At 40.2% G+C, this 15,785-nt stretch overlaps 1 protein-coding gene across 1 annotated transcript in view; it reads left to right on the plus strand.

Annotated features, from left to right (window-relative positions):
- MAD1L1 (mitotic arrest deficient 1 like 1) overlaps positions 1-15,785 on the plus strand; it is an 882,417-nt gene that overhangs the window by 468,946 nt on the left and 397,686 nt on the right. Inside the window, exon 13 of the mRNA XM_036741311.1 lies at positions 2,592-2,648. Coding sequence (XP_036597206.1) covers positions 2,592-2,648 — 57 coding nt within the window. The remainder of the gene's footprint in view (positions 1-2,591; positions 2,649-15,785) is intronic.

Genomic DNA, 15,785 nt, shown 5'->3' on the forward strand with positions numbered 1-15,785 from the left:
GACCCAACATCTCCAGGCATGTTTACTGACTGTATTTAATTTCCTCACACTCAGTTCTAGGCTTATGCTAAACCCACATCCATCCTGTCAGAGCTCAGAGTGTTTTAATAACATGCTACTGTTACAGCTTTTTCCCAGGCAGGACTAGCAACTTTCTTGGTGCTTCTGCTGGGAGTTGAGGCTGAGGCCAGCGGGACTGTGTGTAATTGCAATGTTTGCTTGGAGGATTTCAGTCTTATATTCCCCAGACTACATGTCGAAGTCTTAGATGGGTAGTTTGGGGTTTGTTTGTTTGTTTGTTATATTTGGTATTATTTCAGTGAGTTTCCTTTTGTAGCTAATATTTTTCTTTTTTATTGCTTTATATGGTCAACAGTTCTTGTCTGCTTTTACTTACAGTGCTTAGAAAACCTAGCTCTTGCAGTGCAGAGGTGTAGCTATGAGATTTTAATGAATATCCAAGTATAGCAAGAATATTTATTTATTCGTATGAGAGAAACATTCTACTTGGATTTTGTTTTCTATTAATCTTTTCAAAAGTTATATGAAATGATTTATTTAAGCCAAATAACTCCTCTCCGCAAGCATTTATTGAGGCCTTTTATGTGCAAAGCACTGTATTTATGTGGATACTGAGATGAATGAAGCACTGTCCTAGTCCTCATGGAGCTTACAGTCTAGTAAAGATGATAAGACATATACAGAAATAACTGTTAAACAGTATATCTTAATAAGTATTACCAGAGGGGTAGAAAAAAAATACCCCTAAGGTAAGGCACTCTACAATGGCACAAGGAAACAAATAGGAATAATCCAGCATGACATTTTTCAGAGGCTTTGTTTCAGTTGACTAAACTGAGGTATCTATTAAGTGCTTATTATGTGCCCTAGTATGTGAGGAGGTGAGTGAAGTACTTTCTACCTCCAGATTTCTCCTCACTTCCATTCCCTCCCTGAAGAATTTTCATTTATCAGGATTCTACCTGCATCCTCTAATAGTAAAGCATCATCTTCCTTTCTCTTTGTAATCTCTAAGACTTCCTATTTGTATCTATTTCCTCCCCATGAGATACTGTAGGAGTCCTATCGATGCCCCTCTCTTGATAGTGTCATTCCCTTAAGAAATTTCTTTTCGTTTGAGAAGGCTTGCCTTTCTTCCATTTGATACTAAAACTTTCTCTTCAAGGGTACATGATGGTATGCATTGCCAATTTTTTCATACAGTCACCTGGATGGATACAGAAGCTTAGTCAGTGGTGATATAATGAACTTGCCTGGCCTTTGACATCTAATATCACGCTGAGCAGTAGATAGCTCAGGACTACGATTCTATTTATCTCCTCTCTTTCTAAGTCAAACATCTGGAAGTAGCTGTTTACGCTTACTGTGTCCACTCCCTTTTCATTCTTTAGCCCTTTGCATTCTGGATTCCAGCCTCATCAGTCAACTGAAATTGCTCCCTTCAACATTATCAATGACCTCTTAATTACAAAATCTAATGGTCTTTTCTTCGTCCTCAGCCTCCTCGATCTCTCTGCTGCATTTGACATGATTAACCACTTTCTCCAATGGGATACTCTCTCTTCTCTGGGTTTTTATGCACTCTTCTTTCCTGGTTCTTCTTCTACTTGTCTGACTGCTACTTCTCAGTCTTTTGTTGTATCATTGTCCATATCCTACTCCAAACTGTGGATGAACTCCATGACTCAGCCTGGGCATTCTCTCCCTACTCTCTTTGTAAGCTCATCCACTCCCATAGGCTTAGTTATCATCTCTGTGCTGAGGATTTGCCGATCACACATCAACTGTCAACTGTACGTTTCTAATTGGTTATCGCATAGACAACTCCACATGTCCGAAACTGAACTCATTGTCCTTCCTTCCCAATTCTACCCCTTTCTCATACTTACCTTTTTCCTCCTAATTGCAATATCCTTCTTACAGTCTCCCAGGTTGGTAACTTTGGCATCGAGACATCTAGTCATTTGCCAAATCCTGGCGTTTTTATCTCCACAACGTCTCCTGCATCTGGCCTCTTTTCTTTATTCACACAGCTACCACTTAATTCAGGCTCTCCCTACCTTTCGCTTGAACTGTTGTTGTGATCTCCTAATTGGTTTCCCCATTCAGTCCATCTTCCACATGGCTTCCAAAGTGATTTTCCTTAGCTGAAGATATCATCATGTCACTCCTCTGCTCAGTAAACTCCAGTGGCAGCTCCTCTTGGCCTCTAGGATGAAATATAAATTTTTCCATTTTGTTTTTAAGAACCTTTCCATGGAAAATATTGTTCTCCCCACTTGACATATGAGAAAGTTCAGGCTTATTCAAGAGTAGTGACTTGGCCATGGTCAAGTGTGAGAGCTGGGACTTGAACCTATGTATTTTTGATCTCATCTCCGTTGAACCACATTGTCACTTGAGTTCTGATATGGTTATAATTAAATGGTACTACTTTACTTCATCAGGAGCTCTGAAGGTCTTGAAGCTAAAGGTTGTGGAAAGGTCTGATCAATAAGTGTAAGCCCATACAGTAACTTGGAGATACTGACTTGCTCTTTCTTTAACCCTGTCCTCTCCTTTTTTTGAAGGTTCAACTATCTCAAGCCCTAGAAGAATTGGGGAATCAGAAAGAAAGAGCTGAAATGGTAAGTTTGCATACTCTTCTGCCAGGTACTGTTATGATAAACCTTTGTTCCCCAGCATGTCAGTCCAGTCCTGCTCAGTGATTTTTGCTGCTTGTGGGAGAGTGCCATCTTACCCAAACAGGTCAAAAGATTTGTTTGCTTACCCCCTTCTCTTGTTATTCAGCAAGAGATTTGTACTTTGACAAGTTTATCTTTGCTGTTCCTTGATCCTGAGCCCTCGTTCCTTCTATTTGTTTGTCTTTGGTTTGAAAGGGTTAATGGAAGCAGCAAATTTCCTTCATAATATGTCTTCTTGCTCCACTTCCTCTTTTTTTTTTTTAGTAAATAGTTTATTTTTTTCCAATTATATGTAAAGGTAGTTTTCAGCATTCATTTTTTATAAGATTTTAAGTTCCAAATTTTTCTCCCTTCTTTCACTGCCCCCTCCCTGAGATGGCAAGCAGTCTGACATGTACATATGCAATCATGTTAAACATATTTCCACATTAGTCTTGTTGTGAAAGAAGAAACAGAACAAAAAAGAAAAACAAAAAAGTGAAAATAATATGCTTGAATTGGTATTCAGATTCCACAGTTGTTTCTCTGGATGTGGGTAGCATTTTCCCTTATGAGTCTTTTAGAATTATCTTGGATCATTATATTGCTGAGAAGAGCTAAGTTGATCATGGTTGATCGTCACACAGTGTTGCTGTTACTGTGTATGGTGTTCTCTTGCTTCTGCTCACTTCACTCAGCATCAGTTAATGTAAGTTTTTCCACGTTTTTTTGAAATCTGCCTGTTCATCATTTCTTATGTATAGCACAGTAGTGTTCCATTACATTCATATACCACAACTTGTTCATCCATTCCCCAATTGATGGGCATGCCCTCAATTTCCAATTCTTTGCCTCCACAAAGAGTAGTTATAAGTATTTTTGTACATGTAGATCCTTTCCTCTTTTTTATGATCTCTTTGGGATACAGACCTAGTAGTGGATTGTTGTATCAAAGGGTACCCACAATTTGATTGCACTTTGGGCCTAGTTTCTGGTTGTTCTCCAGAGTAGTTGGATCAGTTCACAACTTCACCAACAATGCATTAGTGTCCCAATTTTTTTCACATTTTCTCCAACATTTATCATATTCCTTTTCTGTCATATTAGCCAATCTGATAGGTACCTGAGAGTTGTTTTAGTTTGCATTTCTCTAATCAGTAGTGATTTAGAGTATTTTTTCATATGGCTATAGATACCTTTAATTCCTGTTCATATCGTTTGACCATTTATGAATGGGGGAATGACTTGTATTCTTATAAATTTGACTCAGTTTTCTCTCTCTCTCTCTCTCTCTCTCTCTCTCTCTCTCTCTCTCTCTCTCTCTCTCTCTCTCTCTCTTTTTAGAAATGAGGCCTTTATCAGAAACACTTGTAAAAATTGTTTCCTAGCTTTCTGCTTTCCTTCTAATCTTGTTTGCATTGGTTTTGTTTGTGCAAAGCCATTTTAATTCAATGTAATCAAAAATATTCATTTTGTATTTCATAATGTTCTCTATATCTCTTTTGGTCATACATTTTTCCCTTCTCCATAGATCTGACAGGTATACTATTCCTTGCTCTCCTAATTTGCTTATGGTATCTCCTTTATGTCTAAATCATGTACCCATTTTGACCTTATCTTGGCATATGGTGTGAGATGCTGATCTATGCCTAGTTTCTGCCACACTCTTTTCCAGTTTTCCCAGCAGTGTTTGTTAAATAATGAGTTCTTATCCCCGAAGCCGGAGCCTTCAGCTTTATCAAACAGTAGATTACTATAGTCATTTACTACTGTATCTTGTGTACCTAATCTGTTCCACTGATCCACCACCCTATTTCTTACCCAGTACCACATAGTTCACTTGCTCTCTTTATGTAAACTTAGGATATCATAAGAGACTTCAAGTAAACTTAGAGGTAGAGCTTTACTCGTCTGCTTTGATTTGTCTTTTTAAATATCTGAGCTGTGTTGAGTGTCTGGTCCTGTTGCTCACATTTTAAATGCTCATATGTAGCATCACATTTTGTTGGGAAAAATATCCTGAATCTTATTCTATTATAATTTGTCATTTCTGCATGCAATTCTAGTTTTTACCGCTTAGATTTTCCTTTACAATAAGTGAGATGACTGCAACCACCAAATTCCAGAATGAGGGGAGGTGAATACACGAATCTGTTGATCAGTGGATTCCCACCCCTTCCTCCACCATCCACATCATGCTTATAAACCTCTGAGGAGAGAGTGAGGCTGCTGACCTTGCACAGCCCTCCCTCACTTAAAGCCAATCCACTTGCAAGTCTTGGCATCATCTTCCTGATGTCATGGTCCTCTTTGAGAATGAAGGACAAACAACATAAAGTGCTGACACCAGGAAGTGGACGGTTTCTGACAGGGTGATCATGTGTCTACCAGAATGTATCTATTCCCATACTCTAAAACCAAATTTAGAGAATTATTGGATTAACTCTGATACCAAATTGGCTATACCTTTGCTTCCCTTATTTACTGTAGTTAATTGAGGTGTGGGTATTTGATAAATAGGAGTAAGAACAGTTTTAGACAGAGAGCCAACTCATGTCTCAGTTAGGTTTCTGTCCTGTGACTTCCTCATTCCTGGATTCTGACTGTGTCAGTAATTCATCTTTTTTAGCAGGTTTTGAGGCCTCATAAGTATAGAGCTTATTTTCTATCGATTTTAAAGAAACTGGGGAGGGATGTGTTTTTTAAAGACTGCTGCATCCATTTGGAAAAAAAAAACCCTAGGGAGATCCCGATGTTGTGTATGTCAACATGCATCTCTTCCTGAATGTTGACCTGAATCGAAACATGCCCGAGGGCCTTGTTTCCTGTAATGTGCACAAGGCCAAGAAGAATTAGAAATGAATTTGTTCTAACCACATGAGAAGGATGTGGAGTGTGGTTAGAAACATTTCAGAAATTGCCCCTAAAGATGTCCTTGAGTCTGGAATCCCCAGCCTCCTAAAGAGGCCTTCCATGGCATCCAATTAGCTGACTGCTTTACTTTAGGTTTTAGAGAAGAAGAAATCAACGACTCATTTGGTGCTATTTCTTTGGTCAGGAGGTCAAGAGATAAAGGACAAAGGCTGCTGGCATTATGCCTTGTCTTTTTTGGATGCCACACACCACAGATTTGGAGTCAGCACCACCAATGTATCCTTGGGTAGCTAAGTTGTTGTGCTTTGAAGAGGCCCTTGACTCTGTCTCTGTCGGTTGCAGATTAAGCTGTAATCAGTTGGATGTGTTGGGTTGCGTGGTGGATTTATTAGGACATATTTCTGAGTCTAGTGGAATCAGCTTGTATTGCTTTATGACTCGCATGTGTAATTGCTGTCCCATCCAGGCCCTGCCGGCCCCTCGTAACTTGGCCTAATGGTATGATCAAGTACCTTCTGACACATCATTGAGTGTGCTGTCCTGGAGGTGAAATATCAAGGGTGTGGAGGGGAGTAGAGAGGGAGGGTTCCTGTAGTCAAGTCCCTCATTATAGTTGGAGGAATTGTTTAATATAAAGGGATAAAGTATCTTGCCATAGTGAAGTGGTGAGCTAGGAGACAGGATCAGCTTAGGACTTAGGTTTTCTAATTTCTGATTCTTGCTGCACTTTTTCTTCCCTCTTCTGTCCTGCTTTCTTTCCTATCCTCACCTTTAGTGGTAGAGATTTGGTGAAATGATGCAGTACAGTAGGTTACAAGACAGTACGTCCCAATAGCGTTTATTAAGTGCCTTCTCTGTGCAGAGTGCTGTCTTAGAAACCAGGAGAAATAACAAGCTGAATTAAGTCTCATGAAGGTTACAGAGTAGTAGAGGTCAGATAAGATGCCAACACAAATAGCTCTAGAAGCCGATATTATGTGAAAAGTGCATTCGATGTTCCTCTCCCAGGCCACCTCTCTTTTGGAGCCCTTAATGTGTGATTGCAGGGTATGGCCTCAGTCCATTTCCCCTTTCACTCTGTGGCTGCTCTCGCTGTCCTTGTTTTCTGTGTTCAGGACTCAGATTTTAGGTGTCAAAACCTTGTTCCACCTGTTGTTGTCCAGATCAGGATTTCTGCTTTGTCCCCTTGATTTTTCACCCTCACATTCCTTATTATTTTGTTGCTGAGCTAGGGTGACTGAGGAGACTTAGAAAGGCTGCTTCTTATCCTGAGTTCTGACTGATGTAGATAGATATTGCTTTTCTGCAGCTTGATCCCATGAATGGCCATTCTCTGCTGTTACAAGTGAAATGGAATAAACACCTGTCAGGCACTGTCACACAGCCCACTGGGTCTCCACTCAGTTTCTGGAGAGAACACAGTAACTTTGTGTGACAACTCTGCTTCTTCTTGTTCTGCTAATACTCTGCGTTCCCCAGAGTAAGATTAAGAAGATAGGTGTTTAAGTCCATAGCTTTATCAGACCCATTTCCCAAATGTGGACTCTAAACATCATCCCTTTATTAATTCATCCCTCTTATATTATTCCTTCATTCAGAGTACTCTCTGCAAATATATATTCAGTTTGTGGTAGATTAATCAGGAATCAGAGTCAGTAAACATTTATCAGGTGCCAACTGTGGGCCAGGCCCTGTGCTAAGTGCTGGGAATACAAAGGAAAGAATAAGACAGACTCTGCCCTCAAGGAACTCACAGTCTGATGGGGAGTTCAGTATTTAAAAGGGAGGTGGGAGTGTAACCAGTGTGGGGGCATGACAAAGTCCAGCAGGAATTGGGGGGGGGGTCTTGACGGGGAGGGGGAGGAGGGAGAGTTTCAAAGTTTATTCCATCCTGTAGAATGATAAGTTTCTGGAGATCATGAAGTCCAGGAAAACAGCTGGTTAGGAAATGATGACAAACCATAATATGTCATAATGATCCATATGTGCTTCTCGAACATCCCAGCTAAATTTTCTTCTCGAGGGTGAAGAGCTGTGCCTTTCATTTCTGTTACATCTCCCTTTGGTACTCTGCGGAGTATATTACAGATGGGTTGTTCAGTGAATGTAGAATTATAGTGTTAAAGCTGGAGGAACTGCAGAGATTATCTAGTCCAGTCGGTTTACTTAACAGAGGAGGAAGCGCACGGATAGACAGAGTTTCTCAAAGTTATACGTTAGTGGTAGAGCTGGGTGCTACTTTTCTTCTACCTGAACTGTTCTCCCTTATCTCTGGCTTCGGTCTTCCTGCAGTACTTGGCTTAAATCCTGCCTTCTGCAGAAGGTCTTTCCCAATGCCTCTCCTTGCACCCCTCCCCCTCCCCAACTGCTAATGCCTTCCACCTGATATTACCCTTCCACCTCATCTCTCTCTCTATCCTTCTATCTGTCCATGTCTCTAGATTTCTGTATGTTTATATCTCTTTCTGTATATGTGTGTGTGTGTGTGTGTGTATATATATATGTAGTTTGTTGGGTTTTTTGACAGGTTGTCTCCTTTAAGGGCAGAGACCACGTATCCACTGTTCTTTAAATGTCCTTCACTTATTAGCACAACATCTAATAGTAAAATGCTTAATAGGTTTCCCATCCACTTTCTTGGACTTCATGAGCTCTAGAAACTCATCATTCTGCAAGATGAGACCTCCCTTAGTGCAGGGTCTGTCTTGTGCCTTTCTTTACATCCTTTTTTACTTAGCACAATGCCTCGCACAGGGGAAGTGCTCACTAAATGCTCCTGATTTCTAGTCCATTCGGTAAGCTTAATTTGTACAAAGGCAGGGAAAGAGCTTGGAGAAAATTGCAGCTGCTCACCTTCTCCATTGTTGTTGAACCACTGACAGGAAATGACATGATAACAGAGCACTTCACTGACTCCTTCCTTGCTAGTCTTGGTAACTAAGAGGCTTTGCTTTGCTAGAACGGGTCTCTGCACGGATTTAACCAGTGCCTTGGACAACTAATCATTCACCACCTGTTATGGGGACCGTTCATTTTAGAACTTTCCATGAGACAGTCCATCTTATGGCCCTCAGGAAGACTCTTGATCTCTGCAATGAATGAATGATGAATAAATGAAAAAAAAAGTTATTAAATACTTACTTTGTGCCAAGTGCTGAGCTTTTCTATTTCTGTAAATGGAAAAATAAGCTAGGCACAATCGGATGCTTTTCTAACTTTTCTCCCTACCCAAAGCATCCTCCCTTGCCCCCCATGAGGATTATCTGTGCCAGACACTCTCCATGCCAAGTTGAATGGCAGCTATGATACAGCATAGGCAGATGGGAGATCCTGAGTGAGGAGTTTTGTCTCGCTGGAAGGACATGACCAGGATCATGATGAAAAAAATGACCCCTACCTCCCACTTTACTACAAGCCCTTGCTACTTCAGCCCAGTTCACCAAGGTAGTAGCTAGGCCAGATGTTGGGGGACAAAATTCTGGAAAGAATGACCCACTGTTACTTAATCATAGTGTTTCCAAGACCCACTAGGTTGTTGTGACGGGCTCTCCAGCTATCTGTGTGCTAGGGCAAATTGTTTAACTTTCTTGATTCCCAAATTCTTGTGTTCTTTCCCTTCTCAAAAGATCATGTATACTTTTTTTTTTTAACATGCTGTGTGCTCCAGTAGAATGTTTATAAACTCAGTAAAGATAATGACAATTTTGCTTTTTTTGTTTTTGTTTGTGTGTCAGTAGCACCCAGAACAGTCCCTTGTACATAGTGGGAACTTATTCAGTGTTTGTTGTGTTAAACATCTACTTCTCTTATAACTGGTGCCATCTCTTTCAGCCCATGACTCAATTATTATTTTTCTGGAAAAAAAAGTCAGTTTACTGCTTGGGGGAGAAAGTAGAAATTTAAACAGCTTCAGCTAATTACAGTTGACAAGACAAAGGCAGTTTGACTTTCCAGTATTAATTAGCAAACCCATACTAATTAGCTTGTATAAACGCAATTCATGCTTCTTTTCTTAAATGCAATTAATATCACAACTGAAGATGTCACTAGGCTTTGTGGATGTATCATTAACATACTTCACCCTAATTAGATATGGCCAGTAGTGGCTGGAGAAATGAGTTTGTGATTACAACCATAAAAAATCTTCTAATATTTTAAATCCTTCAGGGAGTGTGAACCTAGAATTTATTTTCTAATTTAAGAGAAATTACATCCATCATGATACTGTGTAATTAGAATAGTATAACTCTTATGCTTCTTTCCCCTTCTTCAGTCTATTTGTTTGTTTGTTTAATTGATTTCCTTTACTTGCTGCCATTGAGACATGTGATATTGGTCTTAGGAGGCTCAGGAATCAGAGAGCTATAATTGGGAAGTTGAACCATGCTTGAAGTCACGAGCCATTGTGAAATGTGCATTTTACACTAAAATATACATTTTGGAACTTTGAGGTTTATAAAATATATTGCTGTGAGATAAGTAGTGCAACTGTTGCAACTACTATCACCCTTACCTTATAGATAAGGAAACTAACTCTGTGAGATTAAGAGATTGGCTTACTTTTACCTGGTAAATGTCAGGCATAAGGTTCAAACCAAGGTCTAAGCACTCCGCTGCCAATTAGTATTAGTATTGATCACTATTAATATGTATTTTAAGCATATATATATATATATATATATACACACATGTCTCATATAAAATTGATCTTATCACCATGTAACAGCATGGACCTCCTTAGTAACGACCATACTATCAGGAGCAATAAACAACATTTCCCCAGCTAACTTCAAAGTTAGCTAAGCCCTTTCCTAGTAACAACCCTCTAAGGTGGGTACATTTAAACGAAAACTTTAAAAACCCTTCTGGGCTTATAATTAATATTTACTTTAATATTTCATTTAATCCTCACAATGAGCCTGTGATCTGTGCTACTCTTATCTCTACTTTTTAAATAAGAAAGTGAGGCTCACAGGATAAGGGCTTTGTAAGGGGCCGCACAGATAATTTCAGAGGCAGGATTAAAATCCAGTTCTTGACCAAATGAAGGCCAAAACTATATCCATCCACTACACCATGCTGCCATCTAAGCGAGTCATAGTAGCTTATCCAAATCCAAGAGTTTGAGCTGGGTCAGATTTTTGCATAATACTCAGAGGAGATGGTAAGTGAAGGCCAAGCAGAGCAAATGAAAAAGTAAAACCCAAATCAGTGGAAGCCTTGGTCAAGATCACAGTGAAATGAACTAGAGAGTGCAAAGTTCAGTTGCAATCAAGTGAAAAGGTTCAGAATTTCTCTGAATGCTTGCTAGGTTCTTAAAACAAACCATCGCTTTGTACCTTTGGATCTTGACATTATGTACTGAATTATATATACCTAGATGTTATAAGATGTTATTTGAGGCAGCTAGTTGGCACAGTGGATAGAGCTCTGGGCCTGGATTCAGGAAGATTGATTTTCCTGAGTTCGAATATGACCTCAGACACTTACTAGTGATGTGATCCTGGGCAAGTCACTTAACCCTCTTTGCCTCAGTTTCTTCATCTGTTAAATGAGCTGGAGAAGGAAATGGCAAATCACTCCAGTATCTTTGCCAAAAAAACCCCTGAAGGGGTCACAAAGAGTTGGTCACAACTGAAACGACTGAACAATGACAGAAGATCTTATAGATCTTACAAAATATTTTCTGAGTTTTTTTTCCAAGAAATATCCCTTAGAATCTCTTTTTCAGCTTTATTCTTTTTTTCTATAAGCAAAGTGAGCTATTGCTACTAGCATTCTTTGATAGAAAGACAAAATGAAACCTAAGCATTTAATGATTTTTCTCAGTTTATCCAAGAAGGCATTGAGGATGCTAGGACTAGATCCCTGGTGCCTAAGCTTCGCATATAATTTCTTTATATCAAACTACATGACTTTCCCATAGTCAGGTACTTCCAAAAGCTAGAGATATAGTCATGGGATTGGGAGTATTGTTCTCTGTGTAACTTGTCTAACTGTGCCCATCTAATCTGAAAAGGGGATAGAAAAAAGGCATCTAGTTTTTTTTTTTTACTAAGTCCCTGTTGCTATTCCCTGTAATTACTGATGTGCATCTGGCCATGGGAGGACTTTCCTTATTGTGGTGCGGAATCCCGGGTCGAATCACGCTCATTTCCACCCCCACGCAGTTTTAGTCCAAGGGAAATAATAATGTTGATGGCAACTCTAAGGGCAGCCTTTCGAGGGTGAAAGCAAAGGGTATGTTTGTAGCGGAAGGAAGAGTGGCTTGTTGAACACTGTCCGGCAGTCAGCCTCAGTTCCTGAAGCACGGATGTTTGTGTGCACAGCTGTGTGTCTGGGCTTTTCAGGGATGTCCCCTGCCCCCGACCCTCCTGGATCTGGCTCCTCATGATCGGCGGCGCCCGGAGATCCAGCGCCGTTGCCCTGATTGGGTGGGTGCCCGCTGGTCTAGAACTATAGGCAGTGTCAACTCAGTGGTCTGTGTATTTGTTTTTGAAACAGCTCTGAGGAACAGTGTCTTGGTGGTTTTCCCTTAAATGACGGGTTGTATTAAGAGCATTAACTCATCTTTAGGGTATTTTAAATTTCTGAGTATTTACCGCAACTGTGCAAATGCTGCTGTTCCCATTTTACAGATGAGGAAATTGAGACCCAGAGCCTCCATCCTGTGCCAAAGGGCACACAGCTAGAAAGTGTAAGAGTTGGGATGTGACCCTAGTTCTTTTCCCTCCGAATCATGTGTTCTTTTTACTACATCATTTTGGGTAGACTAAAAAATACCAAGGAAGGATCAACACTGGCTCAGTATGTGGCTCCTCTGCATATAGATGGGAACAAAATCCTGGTGTTGATTAGATTGCCAGATGACTCCACAGAAAGAAAAATAAAATTCCGGTATTTAGACCTTAAGGGACTGAATAGTTTTATGTATCTGAAGAAAAACAAAAAACTATTTTCTGTACTACTGGAATTTAGCCTTCGAGGTCTATTCGTTTCAAACCACAAATTCCCCCAGAAGAGACTGGGCAATGAGACAGAACTACAGACAGATTTTGTAAAGCACAGAATCACTCCATAGAGTTGACAACTGCTGTCCATTGTCTTACTGACATGTCCGTAGGCTGATGGAAGTCCAAACCACAAAGTGCCTGTCAAACCACAGAAGGAGAATCATAGTGACTCATTAAAATAGGAAGTAACAAATGATAAGCATTGCCCCCAAACATACCCCAGAAGTGCCTGAGTTGGCTGCATGGCTGGAGACTCTTCATGTCTACAGGCGACAGAGAGAACTGTTCTGTTGTCTTGCTGTCTCTTTCCCTGGCCTCTTCCTGAATACAGGGGAGAAAGACAGCATTTATTTCATCCACCTGTCTCCTGACCTGTCCTGTTTTTGCCTGCCTGGATGGAGAGAAATGCCATTCAGTCCATCATGTTCCCTTTACAGATAACCTGGCCTGCTTGCAGGGAAAGCAGAGAGTCACCTCATACAGAGGAGGACTCCAACCTGAGGCCAAACCCATAGGGATATTGGTAGCTGACCTGACTGGCTGTGATTAACAACCTCCCACCCAATTCTACCTTCTCCATCCTAGTGATTCTGAATCACTGCCCCACACTGTCAGCTTCCTTATTCCTATCTCTCTCAACCATAACTTGCCCACCAATATCCCAATTTGAAGCTGCCTTCTCTCCTTCCACTCTTTTTGATCCTTGCTCCATAAGTAAGAAGCTTGCTTCCATTTTCAATCTTTTTCTTTTCCATGCTTATCTTTGGTTCTCCTTGGGCTCTGGCTCCCTTCTGATGAAACAGCTTCTCTGGCTACCCTTTCCAGCACTGATTGCACTTTAACTTATTCCTCCCACTTAGTTGAGGTAGGGGTGTCAGAATATCTCTTGCCTCTCATTGCTACTTCAGAGCCCACCTTCTGCTCCCATTAATCAATAACCTCTCCTCCTTTAAGCTGTACTCAATCATTATCTGCAACTCAAGCAAAATTCTGGTGGCTGTTGTCTACAGACCTCTAGGCTCATCCCCTAATTCCTCAGTGAGTTCGGGGGTCTAGATCACTCCCTTTCTTCCTCCCCTCCTGCCATCATGATAGGAGATTTTGGCATACTTTTCTCCCTTCCCTTTCTTGACACCTTGGCGAAGCAGTTCAACTCTACACTATTCTTTTAAGTCCTGTCATTGATCTTACCCTCTCAAGCCTCACCCTTAGATTATTCCTACTCTCTACTGCTTTTGCTCATACTCATATACTGCTAAACACAGCTGGAGAAAATCACATGACCATGCTGATTGGATCTATTCCAAATTTAAGTCACATAATCTCAGTTGGGCCCTCACTACAGCAAGGAAATCATTCCAACTCAGTAAACATTTATAAAGTGCTTAATCTATGCCAGATACTGTGTTAAGCACTGGAGCTGATGAAATCACAAAATGAGATAAAACAGAGAAAGAAAAGAAGTGGACCCTGGAGAGAACACTGGTATGCACTCATGATTAGTGGGCATGACTTGATTGAAGAGTGAGCAAAGGACACTGAGGAGTGGTCATATAAGCAGAAGAACCAAGAAAGATGTGTTCAAAACCGAACTCATTATCCTTCTCTTTAGGGCCTTTCCCCTTCCTAACTTCCTTATTGTTGAGAGAATCATCATCCTAATAATGACTCAGGCATGTAACCTAGGTGTTATACTCCAGTATTCATCCTCCCCTGTTTGCTCCCCATCTCCAGTCTGTTGCTGCACCTTGTCAATCTCACTCTCTCCGTATCTCTTTTGTACACGCACTGCTCCCTTGTGACACTGGCACCACTTGAGTCTTCACTTCCATTGCCTCACACTTAGACCATTGCAGTAGCCTTCTAGGTGGCCTTAAAATCTTTCCACACTGTGTGATAAACACAGAGACTCGTGGAAAGATCTACATGAACCGATGCAAAATGAAGTGAGCCGAACCAATCAAACTGTTCAGTGTAACTGTGACAATGTCAATGGAAAGGCTTTTATTCTCATTCAGTCATTTTTTAGTTGAGTCTGACTCTTCTTGGACCCATTTGGGTTTTCTTGGCAAGGCTACTGCAGTGGTTTCCCATTTCCTTTTTTTTTTATTATTAGTTTACAACACACGGTTCCACATAATTTTGAGTTCCAGATTTTCTCCCCTCCCTCCCCAAGACGGCATGGAATCTCATATAACTACCATGTATAACATCGCATTGGATTAATTTATACACTAGTCAAGTTCCTTTTCTAGTTCATTTTTTTTCACACTGTCAGAACATAATATTTATTCAGTGATTACTTCCTTTCTTGAAAAACCGATTAGTGTAGTCTGAGTTCTACCCAGAATTCTTTCTGTTCAAAAGGGAAAAGTAGCATTGTGGGATAATGTATATGCATACCCAACAACTGATATTGATAGGAAATTGATAAGTTTCAAAGCCATTTATTTTCTCTTTTCTCAATCTCAAATAACAGCAACATTCTGGAAAGGAAACAAAACTGGTATGGCTTAGGTGTGTTTTATTTTCTCTTTAACCCAGTAGACAAAACAGGATACTTTTGTAGAGATGCCATACTTACCTTCAGCAATTATTTTTCTCCCCAGCTGATGATGCCCAAATAACTACACTCTTAAAAAAATAAAAATTTGTAAACACAACAAAATTATAATGATCAAGCAAGGCTTGTGTGAAGAGATGTGAAAGGACACCTCCAATCTACCTCTTCATGGAGTCAGGAGATCCACAGGGGTTATATATTACACGTTTGTGGCCTTTTTTGGTGTATTGATCAGTTGTGCTAATTTTTTCTCTTCTCTTAAAAATACTGCTTGTTATAGTGGATGACTGTCAGAAATGGGGAGGGATACTTGGGATAACTATGTTTGTGTAATTAAAACTTACTTTTAAAAAAGGATTTTTCTTTGCCCAGTAATTTAGGGGATGCCAAAAAAGGTTGTGACCTTATTGCTGACCTCCAGAAAGAAAAGGGGGTTTGCTTTTTTAAAAAGCATGAGGCAAAAGAAAAAAAACCAAAAAAAAACCTTTCTAAAATCTGTATTGATATCTTTTATTTTTAGATTGCCCTAATTTCTAATCATATCATTCTTTCCTCCTCTCGGTAAGCTATCCTTTGTAATAACCAATAAAAAATAAGGGTTTTTAGGGAAAAAAGCAGTTCAGAGAACCCAGTCACACATCAACCAAATCC

Source organism: Trichosurus vulpecula, chromosome 1 (assembly GCF_011100635.1).
Source record: "Trichosurus vulpecula isolate mTriVul1 chromosome 1, mTriVul1.pri, whole genome shotgun sequence".
Classification (NCBI taxonomy): Eukaryota; Metazoa; Chordata; class Mammalia; order Diprotodontia; family Phalangeridae; genus Trichosurus; species Trichosurus vulpecula.